General features: G+C 42.0%; 1 protein-coding gene across 1 annotated transcript; it reads right to left on the bottom strand.

The window, feature by feature from the left end:
• Positions 1-9,421: 9,421 nt before the first annotated feature.
• pdyn (prodynorphin) lies at positions 9,422-14,236 on the bottom strand. The gene is made up of 3 exons (XM_063030991.1): positions 14,077-14,236; positions 12,833-12,959; positions 9,422-10,365 (listed from the first exon to the last, which is right to left on the bottom strand). The coding sequence occupies exons 2-3, from the start codon at positions 12,950-12,952 to the stop codon at positions 9,721-9,723; spliced, it is 765 nt and encodes a 254-aa protein (XP_062887061.1). The 5' UTR covers positions 12,953-12,959; positions 14,077-14,236; the 3' UTR covers positions 9,422-9,720.
• Between the last annotated feature and the right edge of the window lie 1,316 nt (positions 14,237-15,552).

Raw genomic sequence — 15,552 nt, forward strand, 5'->3', positions numbered from 1 at the left:
GCTTGCCGTGGGGGAGCTAGGCCCGTCGCCTTGCTGCATCTCTTTATGTTTATCAGCCTTCGAAGCGGACTTTTTATTCTTGTTCTTAGACATCATCCTTGCCCCTTTTATTAATATAGTTATGCAATATTAAGTATTTGTCTAAATTCGATTTTGGGGCAGTTTATCTTCTTTTTTGTCGAGAGACCTTTTCCTTATGCCGCCATTCCCTTGATGACCCGGAAGTCCTCGAACCACCTTACATTTATAAGGGTTGAACTCCATCTGCCACTTCTCAGCCCAATTTTCCATCCTATCAATGTCCCGTTGTAACTTCTGACAGCCCTCCACACTATCCACAACACCCCCAACCTTTGTGTTATCAGCAAATACACTAACCCATCCCTCCACTTCCTCATCCAGGTCATATATAAAAATCACAAAGGGAAGGAGTCCCAGAACAGACCCCTGAGGCACACCACTGGTCACCGACCTCCATGCAGAATATGACCCGTCTACAGCCACTCTTTGCCTTTTGTGGGCAAGCCAATTCTGGAACCACAAAGCAATTTCCTCTTGGATCCCATACCTCCTTACTTTCTCAATAATTCTGGCATGGGGTACCTTATCAAATGCCTTGCTGAAATCCATATACAATACATCTACTGCTCTACCTTCATTAATGTGTTTAGTCACATCCTCAAAAAATTCAATCAGGTTCATAAGGCATGACCTGCCCTTGACAGAGCCATGCTGACTATTCCTAATCATATTATGCTTCTCCAAATGTTCATGAATCCTACCTCTCAGGATCTTCTTCATCAACTTACCAACCTCTGAAGTAAGACTCACTAGTCTATAATTTCCTGGGCTATCGCTACTCCCTTTCTTGAATAAGGGGACAACATCTGCAACCCTCCAATCCTCTGTAACCTCTCTCATCCCCATTGATGATGCAAAGATCATTGCAAGAGGTTCAGCAATCTCTTCTGTTACCTCCTACAGTAGCCTGGGTATATCTTGTCCGGTCTCGGTGACTTATCCAACTTGATGCTTTCCAAAAGCTCCAGCACATCCACTTTCTTAATGTCAATATGCTCAAGCTTTTCAGTCCAGTGTAAGTCATCCCTACACTCGCCAAGCTCCTTTTCCGTGGTGAATACTGGAGCAAAGTATTCATTAAGTACGTCCACTACCTCCTCCAGTTCCATAAATACTTTTCCACAGTCACTTGATCGGTCCTATTCTCTCACGTCTTACCCTCTTGCTCTTCACATACTTGTAGAATGCTTCGGAGTTTTCCTTAATCTTGCCCGCCAAGGCTTTCTCATAGCCCTTTCTGGCTCTCCTAATTTCATTCTTAAAATTCTTCCTGTTAGGCTTATAATTTTCTAGATCTCTATCATTACCTAGTTTTTTGAACCTTTCGTAAGCTTTTCTTTTCTCCTTGTCTAGATTTTGTACAGCCTTTGTACACCATGGTTCCTGTACCCTACCATCCTATCCCTGTCTCATTGGAACATATTTATACAGAATGCCAGGAAAATATCCCCTGAACATTTGCCGCATGTCTGCCGTACATTTCTCTGAGAACGTCTGCTTCCAATTTATGCTTCCAAGTTCCTGCCGACAGCTTCATATTTCCCCTTATCAAATTAAATGTTTTCCTGGTTTGTCTGTTCCTACCCCTCTTCAATGAGATGGAATTGTGATCACTTTCTCCAAAGTGCACTCCCACTGAGTGACCTGACACCTGTCCAGGTTCATTTCCCAATACTAGATTAAATACAGCCTCTCCATTTCTTAAAAGTTGTTGGTGAACACAGCAGGCCAGGCAGCATCTATAGGAAGAGGTACAGTCGACATTACAGGCCGAGACCCTTCGTCAGGACTAACTGAAAGAGGAGGTAGTAAGAGATTTGAAAGTGGGAGACAGGAGGGGGAGGGATGGAGCCAAGAGCTGGACAGTTGTTTGGCAAAAGAGATATGAGAGGATCATGGGACTGGGAGGCCTAGGGAGAAAGAGAAGGGGAGGGAAACCCAGAGGATGGGCAAGGGGTATAGTGAGAGGGACAGAGGGAGAAAAAGGAGAGAGAGAAAGAGAATATATATATATATAATAAATAACGGATGGGGTACGAGGGGGAGGTGGGGCATTAACGGAAGTTAGAGAAGTCAATGTTCATGCCATCAGGTTGGAGGCTAGCCAGACGGAATATAAGGTGTTGTTCTTCCAACCTGAGTGTGGCTTCATCTTTACAGTAGAGGAGGCTGTGGATAGACATGTCAGAATGGAAATGGGACGTGGAATTAAAATGTGTGGCCACTGGGAGATCCTGCTTTCTCTGGCAGACAGAGCGTAGGTATTCAGCAAAACGGTCTCTCAGTCTGCGTTGGGTCTCGCCAATATATAGAAGGCCGCATCGGGAGCACTGAATGCAGTATATCACCCCAGCCGACTCACAGGTGAAGTGTCACCTCACCTGGAAGGACTACCTGGGGCCCTGAATGGTAGTGAGGGAGGAAGTGTAAGGGCATGTGTAGCACTTGTTCCACTTACAAGGATAAGTGCCGGGAGGGAGATCGGTGGGAAGGGATGGGGGGGACAAATGGACAAGGGAGCCGTGTAGGGAGCGATCCCTGCGGAAAGTGGGGGGGGGGTGGGATGGAAAGATGTGCTTAGTGGTGGGATCCATTGGAGGTGGCGGAAGTTACAGAGAATTATATGTTGGACCAGGAGGATGGTGGGTGGTAGGTGAGGACCAGGGGAACCCTATTCCTAGTGGGGTGGCGGAAGGATGAGGTGACAGCAGATGTGCGTGAAATGGCAGAGATGCATTTGAGAGCAGAGTTGATGGTGGAGGAAGGGAAGCCCCTTTCTTTAAAAAAGGAAGACATCTTCTTCGTCCTGGAATGAAAAGCCCCATCCTGAGAGCAGATGCGGCGGAGATGGAGGAATTGCGAGAAGGGGAGAGCATTTTTGCAAGAGACAGGGTGGGAAGAGAATAGTCCAGATAACTGTGAGAGTCTGTAGGCTTGTAGTAGACATCAGTAGGTAAGCTGTCTCCAGAGATGGAGACAGAAAGATCCGGAAAGGGGAGGGAGGTGTTGGAAATGGACCAGGTAAACCTGAGGGCAGGGTGAAAGTTGGAGGCAAAGTTAATGAAGTCAACGAGCTCAGCATGCATCCAGGAAGCAGCGCCAATGCAGTCGTCGATGTAGCGAAGGAAAAGTGGGGGACAGATGCCAGAATAGGTTTGGAACATGGATTGTTCCACAAAGCCAACAAAAAGGCAGGCACAGCTGGGACCCATACAGGTGCCCATGGCTACACCTTTAGTTTGGAGGAAGTGGGAGGAGCCAAAGGAGAAATTATTGGGAGTAAGGACTAATTCTGCTAGGCGGAGCAGACTGGTGGTAAAGGGGAACTGGTTAGGTCTGGAATCCAAAAAGAAGTGGCTTTGAGACGATAGAAGTATACAGGGACTGGACATCCATGGTGAAAATAAAGCAGTGGGGGCCAGGGAACTTAAAATCATCAAAAAATTTCAAAGCGTGAGAAGTGTCTCGAACATAGGTAGGAAGGGATTGAACAAGGGGGGATAAAACAGTGTCGAGGTATGCAGAAATGAGTTTGGTGGGGCAGGAGCAAGCTGAGAAAATGCTGCCTGGCCTGCTGCGTTCACCAGCAACTTTTATGTGTGTTGCGTGAAATTCCAGCATCTGCAGATTTCCTTGTGTTTGCCTCTCCATTTCTTCCCCATTCTGATGCTTGGTCTGAACAATGTTTGGATTTGTCCATGTCTGCATGTTTTTATGCTTTGAGTTGCTGCCACATGTTTGGCAGATTAGATGTTTGCATTAATGTGCAGGTATACAGAATACCAAAGAAAAGTGGCCACTGGATGTGCATTGGAGATATTGGTGATAGACACAAAAGCCAGTGGTGAAGCGAATGAACAGTTAATATGTTGTACTGAGTGCCAGTCAAACAGATGGTTTTTCAGCCTGAATGTGTTCAAGTTTCTTGTGCAGTCTTGCAGCTGGAATCATCTAAGCAACTGAAGCATGTTCCATTGTTCTTTAGACTTGCACTTTGAAGCCAGTTGGAGCTTTTGACCAGGTGAGTCACTTTCTGCTATGATATTTTTCTGACTGTTCCAGTCGTGCTTCAGTTAACTTCAATACTACTAGATATTAACTCAAGTTGTTGAGTTTATTGTTGAAATAGTGTATATGATGAAATTTCCTCTTACTACAAAATTGACTGTCAATAGAATATTGTCTATTCTTTTGTGGATTTTAAGTCCACAGAATAATGAAAAGAGATCATGTTCTTTAAATTATTTTTTTCAAGATTAGGCAAGATCCGTGCATGCTGCTCCCTAAATACCCCAAATAACATCTAAAAAACATTTCTTGAACCTCTACAGTCATTTTTTTCTTGCAGGTACTTGCATAATGCTGTTCAATAAATAAAACCTGGAATTATGTCCAGAAACAATGGATGCCAATATATTTCCAAATAAGGGTGGTGTGAATCTGCAGGTGACAATTTTCACATGCACAATTTCCCTTGTCATTTTTTTTTTGGTGCTAGAAGTTGTGGATTTGGGAGATCTTGAAGTGGTCCACACAACTAATTACAGTGCAAATTGTAGATTCTATATACTGCAACCATAGGACCCATTAGTGGACTATTTATGGTGCTAGATGGAGGACCAATCAAAAAAGCTGATTTGTCGTGTATGTTTTTGAGCATCTTTTGTATTTATCTGAGTCATCAAGGCAAGTGGAGACTATTCAATCATGTTCTTGAATTGTACTCTGTAGGTGGCGCAAAGGCCTTGGAATATCAGAAGGTGAGTCATTCACCACAGAATACCCAGCCTCTGATCTGCTCTCATAGTCTCTTGTGAATATATGGTTGGCTCAGTTGAGATTTTGATCAATAGTAACACCCATTGTGATGAAATTGGGGAATGGAATATCTTGTTGGAGGTGGTTATTTCATAATATTTTTGTGGTATAAAGATGCCTTGCAACTTATCACTCCAAGCCTAAGGAATTGTGAACAGAATTGATCATCAAGCAATCATTGGTGAACATTTTAACTTGTGATCTTGTAATAGAAGGAAGTTATTGCTAAAGTTGCGCATACAAAATGCTGGAGGAACTCAGCAGGGCAGGCAGCATTTATGCAAAAGAGTACAGTTGACGTTTTGGGCCAAGATCCTTCAGCAGGACTCTAGTCCTGCTGTACTGAAACGTAAACTGTACTCTTTTCCATTGGTGCTGTCTGGTCTGTGGAGATCCTTCAGCATTTTGTGTGTGTTGCTTGGATTTCCTGCATCTGCAGATTTTCCCTTGTTTGTCATTGGTGAAGTTAACTAGATCAGTAGAACATCCTGGGGCAGATTGACCCCCAACAGTCACAGCTATCTTCTTTAGTACAAAGTGTAACTCCAGCCACTGGAATGTGACCCTCCAGACTTCTGAGTTAATAAAGGTAGTCAATGATATTATATCACAGATGGAAACAACATTATTTCATTAAAGCAAATCTAAGACTCATCTTAGCAATGTACAGTAGTTCAATTGACCGGTTGATAAATCTGCATTCGTGTACTAAATTGCAGAAGGCAACTCCACATTGAAAATTTGTGTTTTTTGAAAATCCTTAAGACTATTTACAGAAACACCCCATGTGAAAATGTATCACTCATATCTTATAAACTATGCAAACTGAGGCCTATTTAATTACAGCGCAACCCATATTTTAGAATTACTGCCATATACTTCCTATACCAGTATAAGTATTAGAAGTGATGTAGTATATTCTACGTTTGTACCTGTTATATAGATAGCTCAACATAAACAAACTAAAAGTGTAGCTTGTTGTCTATGGGCCAAGGACAGTTATTGATTTTTTAAAAAGATGTTTCATTTTTTTAATATTACCCTGGAAATTACTCTTAAAATTTGTTTTTGTCTATTGTTCTTGGTTTCCTCTTCCATTCAGTATCATGGCTAATGTGTGAGTGAGCAACAGAAAGATCATTATAGAAGTGAATGGATTTCATTTTAAAAGGTATTCTACTTACACCTATTAGTAATGGGAACCCTTAATCCCTGCCTGGTCTAATCCAGATCCAACACAATCCAAAATCATGCAGTTGATTCATCATGTCTTGGTGTATTTAAAAAAACTATAATTATCACTGTTCTGTCATTATTAGTATTAGCACAAAAAATTGCAAGTGTAATTATGATAATGCCATGTTATGTGTAGAAAAAACCACCTAAAACTTGAAAAGAAGTCCCAGTTAAAAGTAATTTCTTTTTGAGCATTTTCACTGATACCCACAAGTTACCTGTTTGCTGTAAGAAGGTCAATGTTTTCTGTTCTAAGAAGCATAATGCAAAATACAAGTTCACATTACTGAGCACATCGTCACTATGCATTTTTTTTTTACCTTGTGCAAAGCAATCATCATGATCCAACTTTATAGAACTCATCAAATTCCATCAGTTTGTTCAGAATGAATAGCCTAGGCTATTTCAAGAAAATAATTATCATGACCTCAGCACTGTGAATAGATGATCATCATTTGAATGTACATTATTGAAAGTCAACTGTTGTTCATGACTTTATACTCACTGGTGCTTGATTAGGTACCTGTTGTACCTAAAATGTGGCCACCGAGTGTATGTTCATGGGTTTCTGCTGCTGTAGTCCATCCACTTCAAGGTTCAACGTATTGTGCATTCAGAGATGCTCTTCTGGAAATTGTTGTTGTAATGTGTGGTTATTTGAGTTCTTGTCATCTTCCTGTCTGCTTGAACTAGTCTGGCCTCTCTCATTAACAAATTGTTTTTGCCCACAGAACTGCCACTCACTGAATGTTTTTTGTTTTTGCACCATTCTCAGTAAAGATTGGAGGAGGCTTATGAGGCACTCCAGGGTTGTTTTGAGGTGACAGACTGGCAGGCACTCTGTGAGCCACATGGAGAGGATATTGATGGGCTCAGAGTGCATCACTGATTACATCAACTTCTGTGTGGACTGCAATGTTCCGACAAGAACTGTCCTTTGTTATTCAAATAACAAGCCATGGGTGACAAAGGACATTGAGGACATCCTGAATGCTAAAAAGAGGGCGTTTAGAGATAGAAATAGGGAGGAGCTGAGGGCAATATAGAGGGACCTGAAAGCCAGGATCAGGGAGGCTAAAGACAGGTACAGGAGGAAGCTTGAGTGGAAACTCCAGTAGATCAATATGAGAGAGGTCTGGAGGGGGATGAGGTCCATCACTGGGTTCCGGCAAACTAGTAACAGAGGAGCTGAAGGCAGTGTGGACAGGGCCAACGAACTTAACCTGTTCTTTAACAGATTTGACATTGTGACCCCTGCCCATCCCCCACATGAGCCATCTGTTGTCAGCCCCCAATCAACACATATTCCACTCTCCCCTCCAACCCCTCCTCACAGTCTCCCACCCTGCTCTCATGACTATACCCCTCCCCCACACAAAACCACCACGGTGGGCTTCACAGCTGAACAGGTGAGAAGACAGCTGAAACGTCTCAACCCAAGCAAGGCTGCAGGACCGGATAGCGTCAGCACCAGGGTGCTCAAAGCCTGTGCCCCTCAGCTATGTGGAGTACTTCACCATGTATTCAACCTGAGCCTGAGGCTCCAGAGGGTTCCTGTACTGTGGAAGACGTCCTGCCTCGTCCCTGTGCCGAAAACGCCGCGCCCCAGCGGCCTCAATGACTACAGACCGGTGGCATTGACCTCCCACATCATGAAGACCCTGGAGAGACATGTTCTGGAGCTGCTCCGGCCTATGGTCAGGCCACACTTAGATCCCCTCCAGTTCGCCTACCAGCCCCAACTAGGAGTTGAGGATGCCATCGTCTAACTGCTGAACCGTGTCTACGCCCACCTGGACAAGCCAGCGAGCACTGTGAGGGTCATGTTTTTTGACTTCTCCAGTGCATTCAACACCATCCGCCCTGCTCTGCTGGGGGAGAAGCTGACAGCAATACAGGTGGGCGCTCTCCTGGTGTCATGGATTCTTGATTACCTGACTGGCAGACCACAGTATTCTTGATTACCTGACTGGCAGACCACAGTACGTATGCTTGCAACACTGTGTGTCCGACAGAGTGATCAGCAGCACTGGGGCTCCACAGGGGACTGTCTTGTCTCCCTTTCTCTTCACCATTTACACCTCGGACTTCAACTACTGCACAGAGCCTTGTCATCTTCAGAAGTTTTCGGATGACTCTGCCATAGTTGGATGCATCAGCAAGGGAGATGAGGTTGAGTACAGGGCTACGGTAGGAAACTTTGTCACATGGTGTGAGCAAAATTATCTGCAGCTTAATGTGAAAAAGACTAAGGAGCTGGTGGTAGACCTGAGGAGAGCTAAGGTACCGGTGACCCCTGTTTCCATCCGGGGGTCAGTGTGGACATGGTGGAGGATTACAAATACCTGGGGATACGAATTGACAATAAACTGGACTGGTCTAAGACTACTGAGGCTGTCTACAAGAAGGATCAGAGCCGTCTCTATTTCCTGAGGAGACTGTGGTCCTTTAACATCTGCTGGACGATGCTGAGGAAGTTCTATGAGTCTGCGGTGGCCAGTGTTGTGTGCTGGGGCAGCAGGCTGAGGGTAGCAGACACCAACAGAATCAACAAACTCATTCATAAGGCCAGTGATGTTGTGGGGATGGAACTGGACTCTCTCACGGTGGTGTCTGAAAAGAGGATGCTGTCTAAGTTGCATGCCATCTTGGTCAATGTCTCCCATCCACTACATAATGTACTGGGTGGGCACAGGAGTACATTCAACCAGAGACTCATTCCACCGAGATGCAACACAGAGCGTCATAGGAAGTCATTCCTGCCTGTGGCCATCAAACTTTACAACTCCTCCCTTGGAGGGTCAGACACCCTGAGCCAATAGGCTGGTCCTGGACTTATTTCATAATTTACTGGCATAATTTACATATTACTATTTAACTATTTATGGTTCTATTACTATTTATTATTTATGGTGCAATTGTAATGAAAACCAATTTCCCTCTGGGATCAATAAAGTATGACTATGACTATGACTATGACTAAATTCTAGAGATTGTAGTGTGTAAATATTCTTGGAGATCTGCAGTTTCTGAGCTATTCAAACCATCCTGTCTGGAACCAACATCCATTCCGTGGTCAAAGTCATCATATTTCTTCCCCATTCTGATGTTTGGTCCTGACTATGTCTGCATGCTTTTATGCATTGAGTTACTGCCACATGACTGGATGATTAGATGTTTGCATTAATGAGCCGGTATGCCTAATAAAGTGGCTATTAGTGTATGTTGATCTTTTGAAAAAAAACCCACGAGGAACAAACTGAGCATGCCAGATTTTCTTTGCCTGTTAGCCACAGAAATTACTTACTTTATTAAATGGAGCATAAAAGATCATCTCTAACATTAAGATACTATTACAGAAGGCAAACAAAACCAAAACCATTCAGTCCAGAGACCATTTTTATTGGATTCACACGAACTTTGACAACAGAATACAATTAATTTGCTCAACTGATGTTTTAGCGAGCCAAATAGAAACATATTAGCAAAAATATTTGTGCATTGAAACAATACATTTAGAGTTTAAATACCGAATCTATTTTGACAGTCTACACTCTCACATCAAGACTCAAATGACCGGCTATTTTACAAGTCTGAAGCTTCATCACTGTAATCATTGGCCTCACCATCATCCGACCTCAGTGATACACGAAAATTGCGTCTCAGGAAACCACCATATCTTTTTTGGTTATCCCATTTATATCTTGGTCTACCGATTCTTCTCATGAAACCTCCATATCTTTTCTGCAGTTCCACATTTTGATTCTCCTCATTCGCCAGCTCCTCACTTCTTTTGTAGCCATAGCCTTTCATGAATCCTCCATAGCGTTTTAGCTCTTCTGTTGGGGGGATGTCTCCATTTTCTGCTGGTATATTCTCCATTGCAGTTTCAAGATCCTGCAATTCAGATGAATCCCTCGCATTAAACTTTTTCATCAAGCCACCATATTTGCGATTTTGGTCCTTGTTAAATGCATTTTCTTGAGCCAATGCTTGTGCATAAACTCTGCTCTTGTCAATTTTTTTCATAAAACCTCCATAGCGTTTTGCATTGTTCTGCTGTCTAGTAAGTACCTCTAGGCGTTCCAGTTCGTTTTCCTCCGTCGCTGGGTCAGAAGAAACTTTATCTACAATACCCAATGGGTCAGAGTTGTACAACTGCAGTGCCCTGTCACACTTTTCCCACTCATCAGTCGACAGCACTACCCCTTCGCACTCTAAAGTGCACGTCTGAAAGACAGCAGTCAAACAACAGATTTTATTTAATGTGGAACAAAGTGCATTCAGCATAACTTCCTATTGTTGGTATTAATTAAAATCATACATACAATATGAAAATCAGTTTTAAAAAAAGTGTCCAAAGTTAAAAAAAGGCTTAATCTGAATCACACAGATGTCCTTAACAAAAATAGGCACACAAGCTTTCACAATGATTCATACCATTTTGACAAGTAGTGCCATAACATAGCTATTCCGAGAAACAAGAATCATTTGATTTCATAAAATCATTCTACAAATGGGCATAAAATATTTGAAAAGCACTTTATTAAAATTTATTGTACATGCATAGAATTTACATTTATAGCACAACATTATCTGTTCATATAAACTAATTTGGTCTTGACTTTATTCTTAGATCTATTTGCAAAGGAGAAGCAGGATGATAGGGAAAGAATTACCACTAACCACAATGATTCAGGCATAGCAAAAGTGATAATTTCATGTAATTAATGTAATTACAAACGTATCAGTGGAAATCTAAAGGCTGCTGTCAGGAATACTCCACTATTTTAAAGCAAATGCTGTTACACTATTCATCAATAAATTTTGCATTGATTGCTAGGTGCATTAGTGTAGTGCATCTTGCACAAAAGAAGTCTGGAGAAAGGCTACCATAATGTTGCCTATATATACAATTCTTTCATAATGTACAGTACTTAAGGTTCTAGTGACCATTTTCTGTGCATTTTAAGTAACAAGCATGATAGAGTTCTTTGAGGAGATGATCAGGCATATAGATGAGGGTAGTGCAGTGGATGTTATCTATATGGATTTTAGTAAGGCATTTGACAAGGTTCCACACAGTAGGCTTATTCAGAAAGTCAGAAGGCATAGGATCCAGGGAAGCTTGGCCAAGTGGATTCAGAATTGGCTTGCCTGCAGAAGGCAGAGGGTGGTGGTGGAGGGGGTACATTCAGATTGGAGGGTTGTGACTAGTGGTGTCCCACAAGGATTGGTTCTGGGACCTCTGCTTTTCGTGATTTTTATTAACGACCTGGATGTGGGGGTAGAAGGGTGGGTTGGCAAGTTTGCAGATGACACAAAGGTTGGTGGTGTTGTAGACAGTGTAGAGAATTGTCGAAGGTTGCAGAGAGACATTGATAGGATGCAGAAGTGGGCTGAGAAGTGGCAGATGGAGTTCAACCCGGAGAAGTGTGAGATGGTATACTTTGGAAGGACAAACTCCAAGGCAGAGTACAAAGTAAAGGGCAGGATACTTGGTAGTGTGGAGGAGCAGAGGGATCTGGGGGTACATGTCCATAGATCCCTGAAAGTTGCCTCACAGGTACATAGGGTAGTTAAGAAAGCTTCTGGTGTGTTAGCTTTTATAAGTCGAGGGATAGAGTTTAAGAATCAATGATGCAGCTCTATAAAACTCTGGTTAGACCATACTTGGAGTATTGTGTCCAGTTCTGGTCGCCTCGCTATAGGAAGGATGTGGAAGTATTGGAAAGGGTACAGAGGAGATTTACCAGCATGCTGCCTGGTTTAGAGAGTATGCATTATGATCAGAGATGAAGGGAGCTAGGGCTTTACTCTTTGGAGAGAAGAAGGATGCCAGGAGATATGATAGAGATATACAAGATATTAAGAGGAATAGATAGAGTGGACAGCCAGCGCCTCTTCCCCAGGGCACCACTGCTCAATACAAGAGGACATGGCTTTAAGGTAAAGGGTGGGAAGTTCAAGGGGGATATTAGAGGAAGGTTTTTTACTCAGAGAGTGGTTTGCGTGTGGAATGCACTGCCTGAGTCAGTGGTGGAGGCAGATATACTACTGAAATTTAAGAGACTGCTAGACAGGTATATGGAGGAATTTAAGGTGGGGGGTTATATGGGAGGTAGGGTTTAAGGGTTGGCACAACATTGTGGGCTGAAGGGCCTGTACTGTGCTGTACTATTCTATGTTCTATGTCCTATGTTTCATTCTATTTATAATATGGAATACTGTATCTGAAATATTTCAGATTATGGTTTATTAATAAATTATTAGTCTGAATACATGTTCTTATTAGAATATTATATATTCTCTATCCAAGATTTGAAATTGGTGTCAATTATTTACAGAAACTTTTGAAAAAAGTTGACGGGGTTACAGATAAGCATCCCTCCCAGTTTGCTTGACATAGCACGGTAGCATGTAAGTGGCAACTGGTTGTGTGTAAGTTAACCCATTGCACTGCACAATTTAGATACAGTTTTGACTGGTAGTTTTCTTCGAACTTTAACCTATCGACTTTTATTTAATCAATGAAGCAAGCTGCACGACTTGCTGACTCTATTTACACGCTTCTCAGTCGGTTCATGCATTAAAACTTGTACTGAGTCTATTTCCTTTCAGTTAGTTGTGGAGGTGATCATGATGCATAAGTGTAAGTGCGATGTGCTCTCTCCATTCTCGAGTACAGTTACCTTACCAGCGACTTGATCGAACTGTCCAAGACCAGGTTGCACGCCGAACACCATTTGGTGCAGTCAGCACGGACTGTGTAAAGTGAACCAAGCGACAACGCCAGGACAATCACACTCCACTCCATTTTCACCCTGAAATACAAAGACAGAGAATAAAATCTCTGTAGTTTTACACACAAGCTTTAGAAAATTATCGAATCCCCAGACAAAAGTTTAGGTGAACTGGGGGGAGAAAAGTGCTCGGGATAATGGAACCAAGCAGCAAATCCAGAACGAATACGATTTGAGGCGATGTTTCGCCGAAGTTGCCCTGCTGAGTCTTCCGTCACCATTAATTTTAAAAACTAGCCAAGCCTTGCCACGTTTCCCGGTTTTATGTTCGATTTCTATCTAACTGATATGTTTTCGTCTTCGATACTTGGCTGCTTTATAACAATGGATTGGGAAACAACCGATCTCAATAAGGGCTCGGGTAATCGAATTACAAATATTACAAGGTTGTCACCGCGTTTCTTTAAGTGTCAGAACACAGAGTGATTTTTTTAAGTCAGCGTTCGCACTGGTGGCCGTTTAAAGGCAGGGGTTTCTGGTGTACCCATTACATTTTTCTAATTCAGGCGCGCATTTCATCACTCACGAAAGAGACGGAGAATTCCAAAGATATTGTGGAGTTATATGCTATACGCTTTGCAACCCACATCCCACTTGTGCTAAGATTTAAAATCTAGGAGGAAAAACACTAATGCTAGTAAAAGAAAAAGTTTGAAGGGAAAAGTTCAGTCCGAGGATAAACCCGCTCGTTGAAGACAGCTGATGTTGCGGGTATTCCTGTCGGAACGAACTACATGTGAGTTTGATGCCAACAAAAGCCAAATCGGAACGCATATCGACCTCATTTTCTTTTGAGAGGAAGCACTCGCCCAAGTCTTCGATTAAGGGAAAACTTAATTTTAAACATTCTGCTTTGTTAAAATAGACCTTGTACTTAGTGATGTTGCACCCTTGTAGAAATAGATAACACAAATCTTATCTTCCAAAACATGGAGACCAGTAACCGATCAGCACATTGGTACTATACTCGAATCACTAATATAGAAACTAATTAGATGTTCATAGTATGATTAGCTACCAAAATGTAAACTTCAATACATCTTTATTCAACTAATCCCGGTTATTATGCATTTTTCTATTAAAGATGCAGCGATCCCTAGAAACAAAGATGATTAACAAACGCATTTTCTCGAGTTACCTGGGTGTTCGGTGAGAACAAAATAAAAGGGTCAGGATCTTTGTAGCTTTGTGGTTGAGTGCGGAGTTCCTTTACGAAAGATGCACGGTGTGTAAATGGTTTCCTCCACCGACTTCTTGCCACAGTTGTGCTTAGAGGAGACGTGCTGAGATCCCGGGGTTCCAACCTGCAGCCTCAGTGCCCGCTATTTATTTATCATCAGCGTTCTGGTGACATTTGCGACGTTGAATATACGTCTTTTTGAACCAATGACTGCACGGATTGAATCATTATTAAGCGGCAGTTTCCTCGAATACCACCAACATGTTTTATAGCACATCCGTCGTAATTCGCGTAGTGTTACTAAGACTTCGAGTTTTAAAAATAACCAACATTAAATGACACGATAATTACATTTAGCTAACGTTACTTACACAATTGACCTTTTCACACTTCCAGGTTTGATTCCTATCTTTGCAAAGACCCAGCTTCATTGTCACATTTGCAGAATCCTTCGCCCATTTAGTGTAAATCAGACAAGTAAAACCCAGAGTAACACTCCTAGACCATAGGCGATCTGTAGCTGTTTCTCGGGTAACGATTCCGCTACTGGAAAATTAAGCCATTTCTGTTCTGATTGAATCCAACAGATTCAGCTGAATTTGTTTTCTGCCTTTTACTAGACAAATGAAATGATTGAGAAATATTGTGAGCGCGTTTGAACTGTCAGCAACAACCAAGTGTGTTTGGCTACATGGTTTACCTCTGACAGTAAACTTTCTGCTGTATTGAAGTACATATCATATTGAACACAACAGCCGTCTTGTTAAGAATGATGTATACCGCCGAAATTTGATGGATAATTTAGAGAGCATTACAGTGCAGTTGAAACATATTCCGGATTTTCTGTAAATAGATTACGATAAGTTTTTTTTCTCTTTCAATATCGAAGTGATTTTAATATTTCTCCCATGACCCCAGACATATATGATGTTGCCGTGTTGTATTTACAATGTTTTCATTGAGTCTTGCGAAGTACTGTATTTGCGAACAAAACTGTACCCTCGTAACGGAAAACAAAACAATTCCTTTATCTTTCTTAAAATAAAGACTTTGGTTAAAGCAGAATTAAGTTGTGTGGGATGTCAATTAATACGTGGCAATACGAAAGCAAACCTAACGGCTTTAACAACACTGATTGTTGATTAATGATGTTCTAATACTGCGAGATCATTGAACAGATCCAACGTCCAAGCAAGTATAACAATGTTATTAACAGAAATTAAAATTGTATGTTAATTACTGGCTACAAATCACCAGGAGCATGCACGTGAAAGACAGTGTTACAAAGTAATTCCATTATTCGATGATTTTTGTTTCTTTATTTTGGCAATCCCTTCAGATTACTGATGATTCGCACCGCACTGGTTTTGTGGGTTTTAAGATGGTTTAAGTCGACGGGGACTGCATAAAGTCAATGTGGAACTGCAGGCACTT

This window comes from Mobula hypostoma, chromosome 2 (assembly GCF_963921235.1).
Source record: "Mobula hypostoma chromosome 2, sMobHyp1.1, whole genome shotgun sequence".
In the NCBI taxonomy this organism is placed as follows: domain Eukaryota; kingdom Metazoa; phylum Chordata; class Chondrichthyes; order Myliobatiformes; family Myliobatidae; genus Mobula; species Mobula hypostoma.

Excerpts from the sequence above, each read along its gene's own strand:
- pdyn (XM_063030991.1), bottom strand. The coding sequence starts at position 12,952 with ATGGAGTGGAGTGTGATTGTCCTGGCGTTGTCGCTTGGTTCACTTTAC. Across the intron at positions 10,366-12,832 it reads ACAGTTCGATCAAGTCGCTG|ACGTGCACTTTAGAGTGCGA; the intron begins GTAAGGTAACTG and ends GCTGTCTTTCAG.